Here is a 17,996-nt window from a genome sequence, read left to right on the forward strand (position 1 = left end):
GCACTTTGGACATCCCTGCCTTAAGCACAGTGGTGCCTGCGTCACTGACTTTTAATTTTCGCCCATGACCCTTCCAACCGTTTGTGCATGCCACCGATTGTTGGTGTGCTGGATCCTTAGATGCCCCCGCCAATGTCTATCAACGTTAGATGGAAGACAATCTAACGCTGTATTATACAGTCATACTGTTAAGCAAGGCCAGTTGGTGCCAGAAGCAGATAACTAATCAATAATTCAAGATCCTCCTGAATTCGATTGACTCTCCAGAGTAACAAATAGTCCGTCAAGCGCGCGGTATTGAATCTTCATCAATAAAACAACATAATGAAGAGCTATTTCATAAAATTCTTTATTCATAAACTTGATGCAAGTTTACAAATTACTTTACATGGTCAAAATCACCCTTGCAATGTTTAAAAAAAGAAACCAAACCAAAGCATGCTAACAGTGCATAACTTTATAACCCGGCCGACTTTGTTAATGAAGCAAGGTAAAGAACCCAGAAACAGGCAGACCTCAAACTAATGCGTCGCTCGCTAAAGCAGAGAGGGTTTGTGTTAGTTACACTTGTTTTCGGTGTGTGACGAGAGTAATTCTGTTATTCAGTGCCTAACAGACTCGAGTGCTGCGTTATTCCAACGATCAGGTTAAAGATGTAAGGTTTTCATCCGTCTCTGATGGCACGCAACTCTGAATGGCTACCGTTGTTGGGAATCCTGGAATATCGTTAAGGTTTTCCAAGCAGGTATGATGTCTGTAAATGTCCTTGTGTCTCATATATTATCTGACGTGGTTCACTAAACAACGCACAGGGGGAAACATCCCATGCACTGACGTTAACGACTCAAGAAACAGAAAAAAATGGGATACTTGTCTTCTCTGTTCAAACCAGCCAATCAAACAACTATTTGCCTTCAGTAGCTCAGAGGGGAAAAAAACACCCATTGATATATTGACATGCAAAATACAGCAATATCAAAGACACAGGGCAGATGTGTTCTGAACCCCTGATTAAGCACACGATGGTGGGAGCAAATCCTTACTCACACGATCTGATCATCCCGACAAACTCGCCGAATGATTATCATCGTCCTCAATAGCATTCAGGAAATCTAAGCGTGTGCAACTCAACAGCAAAACACACTGGAACTCTACTGGTAAAACTGGGGGCGTCATTTATTAAATGACCCAAAAGAAAAACTAAAAGTTAACACATTAAATCTCGTCGTTTTGAGACAATTATTCAGAAGCAATCAATTAGCGTGTGAGCCGTATGTATTCCTGAGTTTGCTTCTCCAGAGAATGCAGAGGGGTTAGGGGTGGGGTGGGGTTTAGGGGGCGGGGCCTCGACAATGTGACCAGAATGAAGTGATGAGTACCTAAGCAACGGTATCACAACAGAGGACGACCATTACGGTGAGCCACAGTCGTGTTCAAATTTTGGTTGTGGTGAAACAAGAAGGGATGGTGACACTTCTTAAACCCTGCAAGCTAAAAAACAACAACAAAAACAAAAGTGCTGAAAATGAACAAGCTATTTTACACCCATCTTCTCCTGGTGTTGTGACTGAGGTTAGTATCACCAAAGAAATCCTACAGGTGGTGAAACTTGAGGAATGACTGTGTGAATTAGCATAACTAAGCTTTCAATGCTGGTTTTTCAGGACAATATACAAAGAACCACACGATAGAACACCCACAATAAACATGTAACTGCATTAATTGGAATGCTCCACACAGTTTTCTGCATATAATTCACATTACATCAAAGACCCAGCACGCTGTGGGTGGGGGGGGGGGGCTGGGGGGAGTGACAGCAGTGCTGCGAGTGGTTATGAATAGTAACCACGGAGGTGTTGATGGGAAGAGCCGGGTCTCTCCTGTGACAAATCTGAACAAATATTTATAAAACCTGAACAAATGTTCTGGAAATGGAACAGACTCCAGTCGATCTTCCCAGGTGTGAGGCCAGAAGGTAAATGTTTAAAGACTATTGCTGTGAATTTGTAACGTTGTAGCTGCAGAATTTTTTATTTAGTTATTTTTTTCGCAGCGCGAGGTCAAGTCAAAGTCAGAAGGTTAAAAGGTCACTTTTTTTCTCAGACTCGTAGGATCGGTGACGTGGTCGGGATGTGAACCAGCTACAAGAATTAAAGCAGGCGACTACACTGATTTTAAGAATAGTTTTCTTAGGTACGACAAAAGTCCTTCACAGTCTTCACTGCATAGCCTTACTGAGGTTCGTCCGGTTAGAGAGAGATCGGATGTGGATGGCCAAACATCTGGAATACCAGAGAAAGGCTGCGTCTATGCCATTGATGTCATGTTCATTGCTGTGAAGAGGTGCTATCGGATAAAGGGGAACTGTACTGTCATTGTTGCCAATAACATGAAGATTACAAATCAATATAAAAAAAGAAAAAGAACAAAACTGCAGTAGTCATCAATCTTACATAAGAACATGGTGTACTTGTGTTTCCTTCTGCAAGAGCATCCATCAAACAACCTTTTTCTTATACTAAATGGGTCAAGAGGTTGCAGTGCCCCTGCAGTTAATACACAGGGGAATATAGTAATACAGTCTCTACCTGGTCAAAGACCCAGACAAGGTTACATTATAAACAATTAATTTTTTTTTTTTTGCAGAAATACAAATTTACATGTTTACATGTGAAGTTAAAATCAACTACATTACAGTGAGATCTTATACCAAACACACCTGTGCTTTGCCTGGCCATATTTCTCCTGTTGCCAGTCTAGACACACGCACACAGCAAATCTCTCCAGCAGGGAAGCGGTCCAGCTGCTGGTTATGAAGACGACAGAGGCAGTCGTCTTTAGATGCTGTTCTTGTTTCACCAAGGCTGTCAAAAGTCTCCTTCTTCCCCCTCCTCACCTCAAGCTTTAGGAGATAGGAGGTTTAAAAGCAAGCTAGCCTCAGAAGCATGTTATTCCAGAGGAGGAATCTTGGCATCACAAAGATAATATATGAGCACAATATTACAGAAGTCATCCATGGAGAGAAAAGGCAGTGGTCCTTCTCACCACTGGCAAGAAAGTGTCCTTTTCCCAGCCCCACCCCCCACTGTATCATACCAGGGAATGTCGCATGCCAAACTCGGATCCAGTCTATGGCCACAGAGGAACTGTCCTGTGACTGGAGCGTCAGACTGCCACTGCTGGAGGATAAAGCCATGCTCCACCTTTCAAAATCGCAGCCAGCGAGTAGCCTGGACATGCTCAACACCAAAACCAAAAGGGTGAGTTTTGCGTGCTGTTCTTCCATAATTTTCTTGGAATACAGTATGAATGACGCAATGGAAAAACAAAAAATATCAGATTGTATCAGACAACAGATGCATGGAGAGAGATAAATATCCGGGGAGGCGACATCCTCGCGAGTAGCTGATGAACTTGGATGTCAGATTGGGGCGTGAATGTGAAACAGTTTATGTGCTAGTTTTCTGGGTGGTAAGTGAAAAAAAGGGGAGGATTTGGTTTGGAGTTCAAACTCTCATGAAGAGAACATAATGGTTTGCAGGATTAAAAAAAAAACAAAAAAAAACATATTGGTCACAAGAAAAATAACAAAAAAATAATCTAAGACATGTGGTCCCGGTGCAGGAAAGGCAATAGTCCGTTTTAGCCATCCTCTTTAGGGGGTGTGTACCAGCCTGGGAGCAAAGAGCACAACGTGGAATGATTATAAAACAAAGTTCAATGAAATCACAATCCAGATGCAACAGATCTCCACCAATAATAGTGTCACATTTAGGTGCAGAGGATTTTTGCTACTATGGTATGTGTATCTGCATTTCTTACCTCATCTGGTCAGAACCAGAAACTACAGGCTCTTAAGTGTTCAGTGGTTGGACCTCAGAGACGCATGGTCAGGAATTTTAACCAAGTTCAGCCAGGCTTTCACTTCACACATTTTTACCTTCTACTGCAATTAAATATAGCCACTTACAGAGAAAAAGTCATTTACATTTTTACTTCCCTAAACTATTTCTAAATGCAGCGTGTATAAATGTCATCTTGGAACAACCAGTGCCTTTTTCTCCAATTAAAGCTGCAGTGAGTAAAGTTTGGTGATTTTTGTTGTAGATTCTGTCTGTGTATAGTATCGTGGAAAGAAACAATGGAACTTTTTTTTTTATGATGTGATCTTCTTCTGATATCAGGTAACGGGTATGTGCACACACCAGCAGTGCAGGGGTGGGTGGGTGTCGGCAACAAGCTTTTATTATATGCACAGTGACAGTTTTCTATGCAGTAAAATTAATTGCTTAAACTTGTTGTGAGTAATTCTTTGTGTTTTCAGTCATTTGCCGCCGTCCACTTCAATAGTCTAATATGGCTGTTGCCATGGACATTTGTTAATATTTAAAAGTCATGCACTACAGCTATTAAACTACAAACTATGTTTCTATTTATTGATTTTCTCGCCACGATGTCAAACAGCATATACATTATTACATGTGGAATTGCAGAAGTTTCCCTTTTCATCAATAAGCTATAAAGTGAAATATGGGGTGTCACAAGGCTCAATTTTAGGTCCCATTCTTTTCATCTAAAGATCCTGCCAATCGGGGCTCTCATCAGGAGACATGATTTCCATTGTTATGCTGATGATAACAACTTTATGTTGCTGTAATATCCTGATGATCCAGTCTCTTTAAGTGTATTTTAGAACTCATGGATGGCATGTTCACAAAAGATTTAATCCTCAGCAATGACACTCACAGAGAGAAAATCAATGGCAAACTAAAAGCTCTGGCACTGAACTCCCGTGATCAAGTAAAACAAATCTGATCTTTTTTTAAATCACACATGAGAAAGAAATTAAACACAAGGCGCAGGTAAGTGGTGCCCACTGCCACTGCCCACGGTTTGTGCTTTCACTGCTCGTTTTAAAAGGATGGGTTAAATGCAGGTGTCAAAATCACGAACACTAATTGGTGTGTGGGATTTTATCATCTTAAGAATATATCAGAGTATGACTGTTTCCTCTCCCAAGCCATTGCAGAGATGGTTTTATCATCTGTAGAATTTCCTTGTGGTTTTGTGGATTTTGATTGTGGTCTTCCAAAATTAAACATATTTCATTTACAGTTACTACAGAACTCAGCAGCTTGTCTGTTGACTAAGACCAGAATGCAAGGGTAAGGGTTACACTTCACACCAAACGGCTACCTGTGAGTTTCAAGGTCCGTTTTTAAAGCCTTTAATATTCTTGGGCCTTCGTGTTTATCTAGCTTTTACATGAAAAACCTTCAAGAACCCTCAGATCTTCTGGTTCTGGACTTAAAAAATATCCCAAGAGTATAAACCAAAACGTATGGAGAGGCACATTTTTGTTTCTCTGGCCCATGTTTGTGGAACATCCATCCAGAAGAATTTTAGTCTGGCTTTCATTTAATTCTGTTTTTTATGTTGTGTAAAGAACTTTACGCTACAATTTGTATGAAAAGTGCAATATAAATAAAGTTTGATTGATAAGATCTCAAGTGTAAATAAGAGTGCATATGCACTATGGAATATATAAAGCGTCAATAAAACGCTTTAGGCTTCATTTAGGCATAGAAAGTTGATATAAAAAATGTGCATGCAGTGCTGTCAATGTCTGGATACACTGACAGTCTGAGAACTCATTTCCCTTAACTTTGATGCATGGAAGGGATTCGGTTTCAGTAAACAAGGTCAGTGATGCACTTCGTGTAAAACCGGAGACAAAGATACTTACCGTTCTTTTCGTGGATCTGAACAAGGGATTTGTAGGACTGCTGTGCTCTGGCAAGATTGTACTGGTTCTGCATGAAAAGATAAACAAAATTCAAGTCATCTTCAGAGTGTGCTTATGACAACAGTACAGAACAGGAAATGGCAGAAAAGCTGCCGTCACACACATCTGATCATCACTATTCACAAGAACCAGCTTTGCAACTACGTACATGCTGAACCACTGAATGTCACTAAAGGCCGGGTGCTGCAACACGGAAGGTCTAACTTTTCATTTAGGTCCAACACTATTATTTGTGATACTAAAAGGACTTGATGTACACAATGCCCATGTTTCTTTTTTTACTTCACTCAATAAACCGAAAAAACCTATAACACTAGTTTCTGCAAGTGACAGAAACTGCAAACTGCAGCAGTATAAGGGAAGTCATCCATCATTTAAATCCCAGAGGTAACAAACTGCTACACTTGACTTTGATTAAAAACAGAAAATTGCACATATCCAGCAGATAGAGAGCACTGTCACTATGGACCACAACATCGATTACATGTTGATCACAGGACATTTAATGGCTTGAAATTAAATAAAACATTTTATTTATAAGCACCTTTTCAACACATAAGGACACAAAACGAACAAAACAAACAAACAATAATAAAAAAAAAACAACGTCTAGTGTTACCTCACTTACTTTATTGGCTCCAAACTGCACTCTGGCTTTTCCTTTGACTAAAGTGGCATTGATCTGCATGATGACAGACTCAATGGAATAGGCACTGCTCCAACCCTGCAATCAACAAATCCAGTGTTGGTAAGAACAGGTTTTATAAATGGAAAAAATACAAAAAATACAATCCCAGTAATGTATAAAACTGACATCAGCAATGCGTTCCTTCTTCTAACCTTTAGGTAACTTCCTGTCTGTTGCCTCTACGAGCATCAGCATATCATGAATATCATACCTGCTATTGTTTGATATCCACAGAGCCGGAAAACAGAAATAGCTACAGAATAATGTTTATATGTAAAGTTACTACAGCATGTGCATACCAGGCTGGAGTTGTACTATGTTAATTTGCAATTTCTCTTTCAAAACCACTATATAAAATAAATAAATAAGGCATTTAGCAACAACCTGCCTAACCTCACAAGCAGATAATCCTGATTGGAAAGAATATTGTGGGATACTGCGAAACCTTTTCTTAGTTTTACTTTCTGACTCATGAGACTGAAAACCCCCCAAACCACAGCTATTTATTTGGAATAATTCACTTTGAAAACATAGAGAAAACATAATGAATATACCTGTTTGGTGAGAAGTTCCATGCACAGGGCACCTCCTCCAAGAACATAACTGAAACAAAGACAAAAGTCTGTTTTAAACTACATGCCAGATTGTTCACAGATAAAACTTGAATTAACTAGAGATGGGAGACAACAAGATTGTACAAGCCGAATGCACTCACCCTCCAGACAGCACAGGTGAAACTACCCGGACAAAGGGTGGATCAAACGGGAAATTATCCTGTAGCAACAAAAAAAGCAGTTAACTGTTAATTTCCAGATTCCAGAGACTCAAAAACAGAGTTTACTTTCAAGAACGCAAAGTTGGTGCCACTTACTTTATACGAGAAGTTTAGTAAAATGTAATCCATTCCTTCCTTTTCCTTGAGCACTTGTAAATCACTGTGCAACGGGCTGTCAGGATCCACCCTGGTGGTTATTTAATTTTCCAGTCAATTTGTGTTTACTATGACATTGCGAAATGAAAATAAAATAAACACAAAATGTGAATATTACTTACGTCCTTAGTTTGACATGCCATTCGTACAGACTGTCATTAACCAGCTCAACCGAGTAGATGCCTGCAAAAGAAATGAATGTATGAGTCTCAGATATTTCTCACTGCATGTCTATAAACAACTAGGATAATTTATTCATCTTCACAATGTAAAAGCTCGGGTTACTCATCAGGTCAGTCTGCCTATTTTTTCCTGAAGCTTCATTCAAGAGCTGGGGTCTGGGAGTAATTACTTTGTTCTTTTTCCAAGGAATGCCATGTTTTCTTTTTTCATTTGTGTGGCAACCATGTCCAACCTGCTAAAAGCCACAACTACAAACCACATACAGTCCAATGCAGGGTGCAGAAGCTTACTGCACTGCAGACTGAGCAACACAAAGGTGGTGCTGGCCTCAGGATAAACCATAAAGATTGAGGTCATCTTCTGAATCCTGCACACTCACTCCAAAATGCTTTCTTTGGATCATGGTGCCCATATCACTGTTCTTAATGTGCACTCATATCTCATATGACATCACAAGGACAGCGTGGGAGTTATCAGTGAGTATTTTCACTGTGATTTACAACAAAGAGGAGATCTTTATGACAGGTGCGTACCTGTCTTGTAACTCTGAGACCTGTAGATCTCTCTGAGCTCCTTCATCAGGCGGTCGGAGGCCTGCACCGAACCAGACACGGCTCCCTGCAAAACACAAAACAACAATCACAGTCAAGACACGGCGCATACTGCTTCGTAATCCACCAAGAGAGCAAACCTGTCATTTGGTACTTAATATAAAACAACACCAGAGACGAGGCTTTATTCTGCTTCACATCAATATTTATATCTGTATAATCTTAGGAGAATGTTTTGCTGATCCTCATAGAAATATAAAACATTGAAACATAAGCCATTGATGCCTGCATTACTGGCTCACGGTTAGGGTATAATTGTGTTTCCGACACTTTTCAGAGATGAGGATGAGCAAGCAGAGAGCCCTTTCTCAAAGAAAAACAAACCACAAGTATCCTGCTTTGACGAGCAGATGCTGAGAAAGACCAGAAGGTACTGCACAGCAGCAGATTAAGCCACCTGTCAGATAAATGTGTGAATTGTCACTTCCTAAACAACCCATTTTCTCAGTTTGTCATACACAAAAATAATCACTATTGGCAATATGCTCAAGTGAGCACACACATACTCCATGTACATCAAGGGTAGGCTTCAGCCACATGTACCATGGTGATACAAAAATATGACCAGATATTAATTAACCCACAATAAATACAGACAAACTTACATTTAAGTGATCCTGCCTCTGGTTCTTTCTGATCTTCTCCAAGATGGCTAGATTCTCCTTCTCTATGCCATCGTCCTCAGATTTCTTTCCATCCACAGGCTCCTCTTCTTTCATTTCATAGTGGTCCAGATCCTCTATGTCCTGTTTGTTTAGTTTTGTTATTTTAGACATGTAAGACTTTCCTGGTTCTTTAGCAACACATGCAACATAAAGGGATAGTTCAGGGCTGTATGGCTTTATAAAGGGATTGACACAGCCGTACAACTATCCTTTTGAAATAGTAGCTCAACGATGAAAGCCAATGTAAGATAGGAAAGATGCAACAGGTTAAACGTTTGCTTGCGAAACTATAGATCTGAACTTGACAGACGGGAACAGCAGGGAAAAACACATCTACACATTTGCTAAGCACCTAGCACAACACCATAAAAAGTCATACATAGGACAATAAACCTAAGATAATAACTTACTTCTCCCATCTCCTCCTCTTCCTCCTCTTCAGAAGTGACCTCTTCTGTCCCGTGCTAAACAGACACAAGTCACAGACAAGGTTATTACGTGACAGTCTGACACATTTTTGAAATTCACACGCAAACATCTTTATTGACCATGAAACAGGGAGAGCTCATTAATAAGCTCAGACCTCAATGTCACATGCGGATGCATAAGAAGCCAGACACTTAAAAATAAGTGGTTAAGCTTTTTGATATTTATTTTTAAATGGAAAATTTTACATTGATACAAGCACCCCAACATTTTATTCAGTAAGTGATTGAAGCACAAAAACAGAGGTCAATGGAGAGCCGCACTGATGGCTGTGCTTGTGGACGTTTCTTACATCTCCTTTATGAAGGATTTCTGAAGCTCAGCCTGTCACCTCTGGATTATTGTCCCACTCACAAACCAAAACTATTCTCCCGATTGTTCGGTTTTGCTGGGTTTGAAACTTCTTTCATTTAAGAGTTACAAGCGGTTGCCTTTCCCAGGTTTATGACTTAACACAGCAACAGTGTTTCCCATAAATTATCTGAAGTGTGGTTGCCTACCCGGGTCTAATTGGAAATGCCAGTTCCATATAAACAAACAGTTCTCATTAAAACATAAAGGATCATAACATAGCGTTTTGTTCTGCAGCAGATAAACGTACATCGTTAATTAGAGCAGGTTGCCTCGGCTCATTTGCATGTGTGCTTTTACGCCGTCGTGTGCATTTTTGATGTATCAGCGACAGACATTTTTCCACCTGCATATTTATTTTAAATGCCACCAAAGAGTTCCCTTTCACACTCTAGCCTGTGTACCTGTCACTCTGGCTCTTTTGTGCGTGACAGTTTTTCCATTTCAATACATTTGCAAGAAATACTCATCATTTTGGGGCATGGAGTGCAGATTCATAGGGGAAACAAATTTAAAGGATTTAAGAAAAGGCTGCTACTTGAGGGGTGTGTGTCTGAATACGTTCTGAATGCACTGAATTGTTAAGGCCCTGTGAACTGTATACTATTTCTCAATTAGTTGCAATGGTTTAAAAGTGCATTTGAATGCAAAAACACTTTTTTTTTTTTTTTTTTTAAATATGCATGTCCCCTCTGATCCCATAAGTAGGGCCCTATGATGACTGCAAAGCGGTAAACCTGGATGGAATCATAGAACTCGGCAATAAAAATGGAATCAAGTGTTTAATGCGGAATCTAGAGGACTGAAATTTTAGTTTTTCAGAGAGATCAGAACATTTTGCAGAGACCGAGGTTTATGCGTGTGGGACCCTTCACAACAACGTCTAAGCAGCCATCCGAGACAAACACAACTTCTAAAAAGTTGCTATATTAAAACCTAACTCCTAAATTCAGAGTGGTGTCAGGTGATGTGTTCTGTAATTTCTCCCAGTGAACCCACACACACTAAAGCACACTACTGTGTTGAAGAAAACCATAATATGCTAAAAAGCCCTTAATGTTACTTACAAACTCTGAAATTATGTATTTCAGACTTAAAGCACATGAGAAAATAGTGCAATGTTGTGTTGCATATATAAGTTTATTTTTTTTGGGAAAAAAAAGTATTTAAGAAAATATTTAATAGAATTTGGAGGGAGAAAAAAAACAAATTTCATAGGGCTCTACATAAGGCAAGAACAAAATAGGACAGCCTGCCTTTCGGTCTAGTCCCACAGGGCCTGCAGGCAGGGGCTGGTCCAGCATCTCCACATCAGGATGTTGGGGGAGGTTGTACAGCCGACAAAGGTCACAAATAAGTTTCTTCAATTGCTGCAAAAGCTGAAAAATACAAACCACAAACAGGAAGAAACGCGAGTTAGACAAACCATGCATCACGACCACTTCACATGGCAAACGAGTGACACACGCCAGCACAAGCACATGAGTGAGGGCCATTAAAACATCATATTTTGAATATCCCAAGATTTCTGACTCCAAAATGAATAATTCATAGAATAGAAAAATAAAATGACTGCACCATCCACAGATTGTTTTGTCAGGCATTCTAACTGCAACTGTGTAATATAAAGCAATTTGCAGGATGCCTTTTACTGAGGGTAATTGTTCAAATTACTTTAAAATGAGCATTTATAAACAAAACACTGAGTTGCTAGTGTTGCAGATATGAGCAGGAACACAAAATGTTTTTGCTCATAGAAACAGCTGTTGTCGGCTGGTGTGTTCTGCCAAATCTGGTGCAACTCAAATGCCACCACAAAAACATCTGTGCAACACTGAGAAAAGGGATTGATTTTTATCTATCAACAGGAAGGCATGGTTTGTCCTTTACCCACAAGACAATATTAACAATGCTGTGTTTTAAATTAACATCTATACAGAGCTGCTGTCTAATGTAGGCAGGTGCAGGGGCAGAAAACATTTTATTCACTCCTCTGCAGCATATTTGATTCTCTGTGCTGTGGCTGGTAAAACACCCCCCAGCCCAAAAATAAGAGTAAGAGACAGCTCTGGGCTGTCTCAACAATTATGGATCAGAACATCTAACCATTTAGACTCTCTACTCATTGAAATGCCCTTATATATGTATACCATTGCTGGATGAAAGAAAACCACAGCTCAAATATATCCCAACGATGAGCTCATCTCCCACCTCCAACAATGTCCCCAAACGATGGAGGAGCAGAGCCAGCAAAAGGTAAACAAATACTGAGGAGCAGCTTCACAAAAGGAAAAAAGAAATCCTGCACATCAATTAGAAAGAGAATCTCTCTGTGAGGTTCACACAGCCCACAAACTAGCATAAGAGCAGAGGGAGATGAAAATTTCCTTAATGGGGGAAGCTTGGAGGACAAAGAACAACACCGTAGATGAGAGGTTCTAAACCGAGCTTGCCAAGAGAAGTGAGCTGGGAGAGGAGAGTGACACATGGAAAAGAGAAGAAAAAGAACTGGAGGAGCATGTCTGAAAGTGTGGAGGAAGAGAGGTCCTTTCCATTCTCACAAGTGGACCAAAGAGGAGATGGGAGGGGGGGGGGGCGCAAATCAAAAGGAAGAGGAGACAACAAAAAGAAACGCATGCAACAGACATTTAAAGCACAAAACCCCCTACTTTACATGACTGAGAAAGAGGTTGTTCTTCCCATTTTGTGCACCCACTCCTTCTCTCCACACTCCCTCCCAAACCCCTCCTCAATTTGACCTCTTCAGATTTGTTTTCCCTTCTTTGTGAACCTTGGAAGGAGGAGGAGTTTTATCAGAAATCTTTATTCTGTTCAGACCGTTTAAAAAAAATGTGTGTGCGCGCGTGTGTGAGTGAGTCACACTGTTCTCTACATCTTACTTTGAGCAAATAACTGAAATTGATTTAACACAAATTAATCTTTTCTTTATGTAAATAGACACAGCTGCTGACGTGAACGCATGGACACACGTCAGTCTACTGTTTTAAAAGCTCCAAAATAAAGTTACAAACTAATTTGTTGTAAGAAATGGGACTTGAATGTTGAGTAGAACATTTCCTTATCCCATTTTAATCCATACGATAACAAAATAACTGCAAAAAAGTTATGCCACCACCGTAGAGTCATTTGTATATTAATTTGTGGGTGGAACGAGGGCGTGGTGTGTTACTCATTCACCTCCACTCAGTTTCACGTTTGATGGGATGTATAAAGAGAAGGTGCGCAGGACTCGGCGTACGCACGGATTTATAAATCTGAGAATTTATTTGCTTTCTTCTGGGGCCTCTTTTATACATGAGGCCCCTGAACATGACAATTTGCCTGCCACAAAGAATATGCTAAATACAACGGAGCATCAAATTAACGTTTTAAGAAAATGTATACACTCCAGCTGGTAAATTGTTCAACACAAACTTCATGCTTCATGCAGATTCAAATGTGATTTTAATGCAGCATGTTATCTTGTACAGACTATCTTGTATTTAATTATTAAGAATCACTATCATTTAATTGTAAAAAGCAAATATTCTGATAACAGATTATCCATGATTCAACAAAACAGCTTTGATAATTTAGCAAATTAAAACTGTTAACATCTGCTTTGTGCATTAAAGCGTTTTAAATTTCATGATATGCTGAACCTTAATGTAGTGTGTGGAGATTTTGTTCCTGCATGGATCTAATCAATTTCACCACTTTATTGTCACAGTTTACCGCTTAACGACTACTTCCAGCATCATAATGCTCTATGTCAAAAATACAAAAGTCATCTCAAACTGGTTTCATGATCATTACAATCAGTTCAGTGAACTTCCACAGGCAACGACCAAAATATCATTGAATAACTTTGGGATGTGGTAGAACAAGAGTTGGCAGGATGAAATGTGGAGCTAAACAATCTGCAGAGATGTTTTGAGGTGTCACAGTGTGTCATGTTGACCTCAATTAATGGACAGTTGCAACATCTTGTGGAATTGATACCACAAAGAATCAAGACTCTTCAGTGTAAAGGGAGGTCCTTCCCAATATAAGTGTGGCGTTCCTCTTGAGGAGCTCATCGAGTCTTCACTTATCCCTTTACCACCTTCAAGGATTCTGTTAATTACTTTTTAATTTGACATGCTCTGTTGAAGGTATAGCAATATTTGTGGGTTTGCAGTACGGCTAACTGGCTGCCTGTGGAAACACTTTAGAAACAAACGGTGTATGCATGTTACTCCGACATAGGGATTAACATTAATACTCAATTAGTTTGATTATTAAACATATATCTATCATCACAATGATGATTATATCTCTTTATTCTCCTGGTCATATAGTGTATTATTGCTTTAAGTCTAGGTCTCAGACAGTGCTTCAGGATGTATGGCAACATTGTAGGTTTACATTTAATTCACCTGTAAACCTGTGGTGTTGTGCTGTAGAGTCAGAAGGAGGATTTCCTCTGACAGCTCATTGAGGTCAAAGCAACGTTCACAATAAAACACAGCAGAATGTGCCCACACCAGCAGTGTTTCAGAGCTGTAGTATCAGCTACAGCACAGCCCTAAACCTGGTTCTTGGTGAGTGGCAGGGTGTTAAAGAACAATATATTTGAGGCTGGTTTTCAAGTTAAAGTTAGACCATGTTTAATTTTTAAGATGTAACACATCGTTTGTGTGTGTGCCCTCACAAGTAACAGAGCAGGATGAGAGGAAAGGAGAGAAATGCATGCTAAAAACACAATGAAATTAAATAAACAAATGTCACTCCAAATACTGGTAGAAAAAACATTGGGCCCTTGTATACAAATTATTGTGTGACATTTCAGCAGGCCTGTTTCAGCACGAGTGTGTTCAATTGTCATTGTTGCTTGAAATGCCCATCCCTACTCTTTACAATCTAACCAACACTTGCACCAACTGTTGCCCCATATATGTATATTAAAACACATTGTACCTTTCATAATGAAGCAGCGACTTAACATGCAAGTTGTTACGTTATGTTAACATTTGCCACACTTGTTTAGCTACAAGATAATAATCAATCTCTGTATTTTTTTTTTTGCATTGCATCAGTTTTATATCACAGGGAATGGTAAAAGGAAGCAGCAGCCACAGTGAGCTCTTTGATGAAGAGCTGCAAGAGACAGGCTGCACACCTCCCAACTTCTTAGCAAGGTATCCGGGCTCCTATCTCAGACTCGAGCTGTATGCACCATAAAGCCAGACTACAGTTACTCACAAAATAAGAGAAGTAGATCAATATCTGACTTACAATAATAGCTTGTTTGTTTGTTCTGCTGCTCCAAATTCGATGATGTTGAGCATTAAACTTAATTTACCATTAACCAGTGGTAACTACAAGTCGCACCTAATCAGTCACAAGTGAAATCTGGATGATTTCTACCTCAAACAACAACATTCATAAAGGATGTGTTAAGCACAGCCTGCCAAAATAGACTCTGAAGTGAAATATGTAAAAGTCAATAAAAAACATATTTTGTGTCCCACAAACAGTATGCAGCTTTGATAAGGAGGAGCTCAGGATGTCACCGCATATGCAGGATTACATAATGAGCTGCTTGTCATAGACATTTTGACCTAAGAGTTCACCCAGGTGATCCAATAATACAACCCCTAAGTTTGGTTCAAGCATAAACAAACATGCAAGCTGTTAAACTTTGGTCAGTGAACACCCACACAGGAACTGAAATAAGCCCTGGGTTGTGTTAAGAGTTGAGAAATGTAATACTCGAAAACGGCACCAGTTCTGATTATGAAATATGACAAAGCAAAGTCTATTTAGGACAACGGCTTCTGTTATCTGACATTTAAATTACAGCATCAAATGCACAGACTAGATCACACATCTGTACAATAGCCAGTAATTAAGGAGGTCCAACAGATTATTTAGCACCACAATTATCTGTCCCTTCTGATGATGCCGGTCACAGCAGGATGGCATTAGGGCACAATAAAGCACAGTATGTGCTCCTGCTGGGAGGAGCCTGGTCAATACTTCTTACCTCTGCCAGGGCAGTGGTGATTATGGCTCAGTTGGTTTGTTTGAATACATGTTAAAAGATGGCTTTTGATCAAGACTATCTGGATGTAAATTATGGCCCCAGAAAATAAATCCTTAGATTATGGTGGTGATCCCCATTCAGGGTGTTAAAACAATTAATTAGACTTTGCACCTTCATAGGCCTTATCTATTCAGCCAACTTGCCAGTTCATTAAATGACATGTTCTATTGAGCAAGCATACTATGAGAGAGGCATTTCTGGCTAAAGTTGACTTATCATCTGGCAATTGACACACTGAAGTCGACTGTTATGGTTAAAAATGATGTTATGTCATACATTTGTAGATTAAGCCTATTGTATGTTGAATAATGCAAATGTAGACAGGTTTACACAAACACACTGTACACTAAGCATTAACTATTATTCCCCCGATTCACAGTGAAACAAGTTGGGATATTTACCAGAGTGTTGCCTTTCCTCACATCCTCCAACCTCTCCAAAACTTGCGCCAAACTCGGGTCATCAGAGTCCACAAACCATATTGGCGGTGTAGATGGATAGGATTCCTGGGGGCAATAGGAAACAAATAAAAAGAGTCACATGTGTGCATTTGACACAAATATCCATCTGGTGTACAGTGGCGGGGAACAAAACGCAACATTTGGGATGTCGACATTAGCATTCAGAGTGCAGTTATAGCTAACAGCTTATGTTAACTTGTCAACACTAACTAACGTCGGACAGTCCACACAACCAGGCGACCGAAACTGCGTAGCTCCCACTGACTCTTATGGAACTACGCAAAAACCAATCCGCATAGCACCAAATCGAACCGTTTTGGAGGTATTATACTAAAAGGCTAACAAGTTAATCAGCTAACTTTAGCCTGCTAGCAAACAACGGGGAAGTGTAAAAGTCATAGCACTTGTGTTACTCTCCCTTACCGTTATGTTACAGTGGATAATTAGCAGCTTTTCCCCAGTTACATTAAACTGACAGCTTAGCTCGTCGGGTTTCCAGTCGATGATCCTGAAGCGTTCGTGGTTTGGATCAAAAATGGACTCCAAAAACTTCAGTTCGGCCTTCAGCCCCGACACCGACATCTTCCATGCATCTCCGGCTGGGCCGCTGGGGAGGGGGAGAAGTCGGGACTTAGCTTTTAGCTAGCTGAGGCACAACCTTAAACAAAACCAGCGCTAAGGTAGTTGTGAAGTGGCAAATAGGTGACCGCCTATCCCGCTTGATGTAGCTGGATACCCAGCGTCCGCTATTAACACCGTCCAGGTCAGATTTCAGCGCGACCGGGCAGATTTGCTAGTGAACCAGCTAGCTTGTAGCTAGCAATGGAAACAGCGTAGTACTCAGCGAGATGCTAGTGAGCCTGTCCGTTGTTGTCTTTCCGTCTATTGTTATTGTCTGTCTATCATAACAACATTTTTGACGCTGTCGCAGTATCTCGCAACCGTCTCCCCAAGACTCCACCGGATAATTCCTTGTTTTTCACTGCAGCGGAAAATAACCACACAGTCCCCGCAATAGGAACTTGTATCCCGCGGCAGGGACAGTGTTTTTCATCCCGGTGTTTGACTGTAGCTGGCCCTGTTGTGGGGTTTAAAGATGGCGTCCTGCAATCTCCCCGCTCCCGCAGAATCCCAGCATTCAGCGCGTCCTCAATTTATTTCTGGGTGGTGGGAAAATAAAAGAAAGTTTGCAGTATTGGATGTTTTTGAATCAACACGTATGCGGGAAACAACTCTTCTTCTATGTGATGCTGAGTTGCTTTTAAAGCAGGATTAACCACATTCCTGCTCCATACCAGAGAAGAATCCAAACATACAACTTTGAGAAGCTGGCCCTATCTAGTGAATTATTTCTCTTACTATATAATCAACCTGCTATAAAGGTTACCGTGCTTCAGAGGTTTGAAGCTTATAAAAATTCTCCAAAATTTCAAAGGCCCATGCACAGATTTGCATTTGCAAGGATATAGGCCAGTGGTTTGCTAACATTTTATACCAAGTACCAACTGTGCAAATATTGAGAGCTTATATAAAATAAATGAGTCCTTTATCAGTCCCGCATGGGAAATTACTTCTCTGCATTTAACCCATCCTTTACTACAAACCCTAGAATGAGGAGCAGCGGGATGCCAGCCACTGAGCAGCGCCCAGGGAGCAATGGGGGTTGGGTACCAACACGGGATCTGCCCTTTTTTCACCTGTTGGGGTCTCAAACTGGCAACCCTCC

General features: G+C 40.3%; 1 protein-coding gene across 1 annotated transcript; it reads right to left on the reverse strand.

Moving 5' to 3' along the window:
• Positions 1–3,102: 3,102 nt before the first annotated feature.
• ube2q1 (ubiquitin-conjugating enzyme E2Q family member 1) lies at positions 3,103–17,314 on the reverse strand. The gene is made up of 13 exons (XM_083901224.1): positions 16,694–17,314; positions 16,211–16,315; positions 10,948–11,100; positions 9,295–9,348; positions 8,825–8,965; positions 8,142–8,226; positions 7,548–7,608; positions 7,366–7,456; positions 7,210–7,268; positions 7,049–7,097; positions 6,435–6,530; positions 5,747–5,813; positions 3,103–3,674 (listed from the first exon to the last, which is right to left on the reverse strand). The coding sequence occupies exons 1-13, from the start codon at positions 16,850–16,852 to the stop codon at positions 3,643–3,645; spliced, it is 1,152 nt and encodes a 383-aa protein (XP_083757350.1). The 5' UTR covers positions 16,853–17,314; the 3' UTR covers positions 3,103–3,642.
• Between the last annotated feature and the right edge of the window lie 682 nt (positions 17,315–17,996).

Source organism: Microchirus variegatus (assembly GCF_963457635.1).
Source record: "Microchirus variegatus genome assembly, chromosome: 14".
Lineage (NCBI taxonomy): Eukaryota > Metazoa > Chordata > Actinopteri > Pleuronectiformes > Soleidae > Microchirus > Microchirus variegatus.

Bases quoted from the DNA above. Each gene is read 5' to 3' on its own strand.
- ube2q1 (XM_083901224.1), bottom strand. From the start codon at position 16,852: ATGTCGGTGTCGGGGCTGAAGGCCGAACTGAAGTTTTTGGAGTCCATT. The intron at 11,101-16,210 runs GTAAATATCCCA...TGTATTTTTCAG, and splicing joins TGAGGAAAGGCAACACTCTG to CTTTTGCAGCAATTGAAGAA. The intron at 6,531-7,048 runs GTATATTCATTA...TGTTGATTGCAG, and splicing joins TGGAACTTCTCACCAAACAG to GGTTGGAGCAGTGCCTATTC.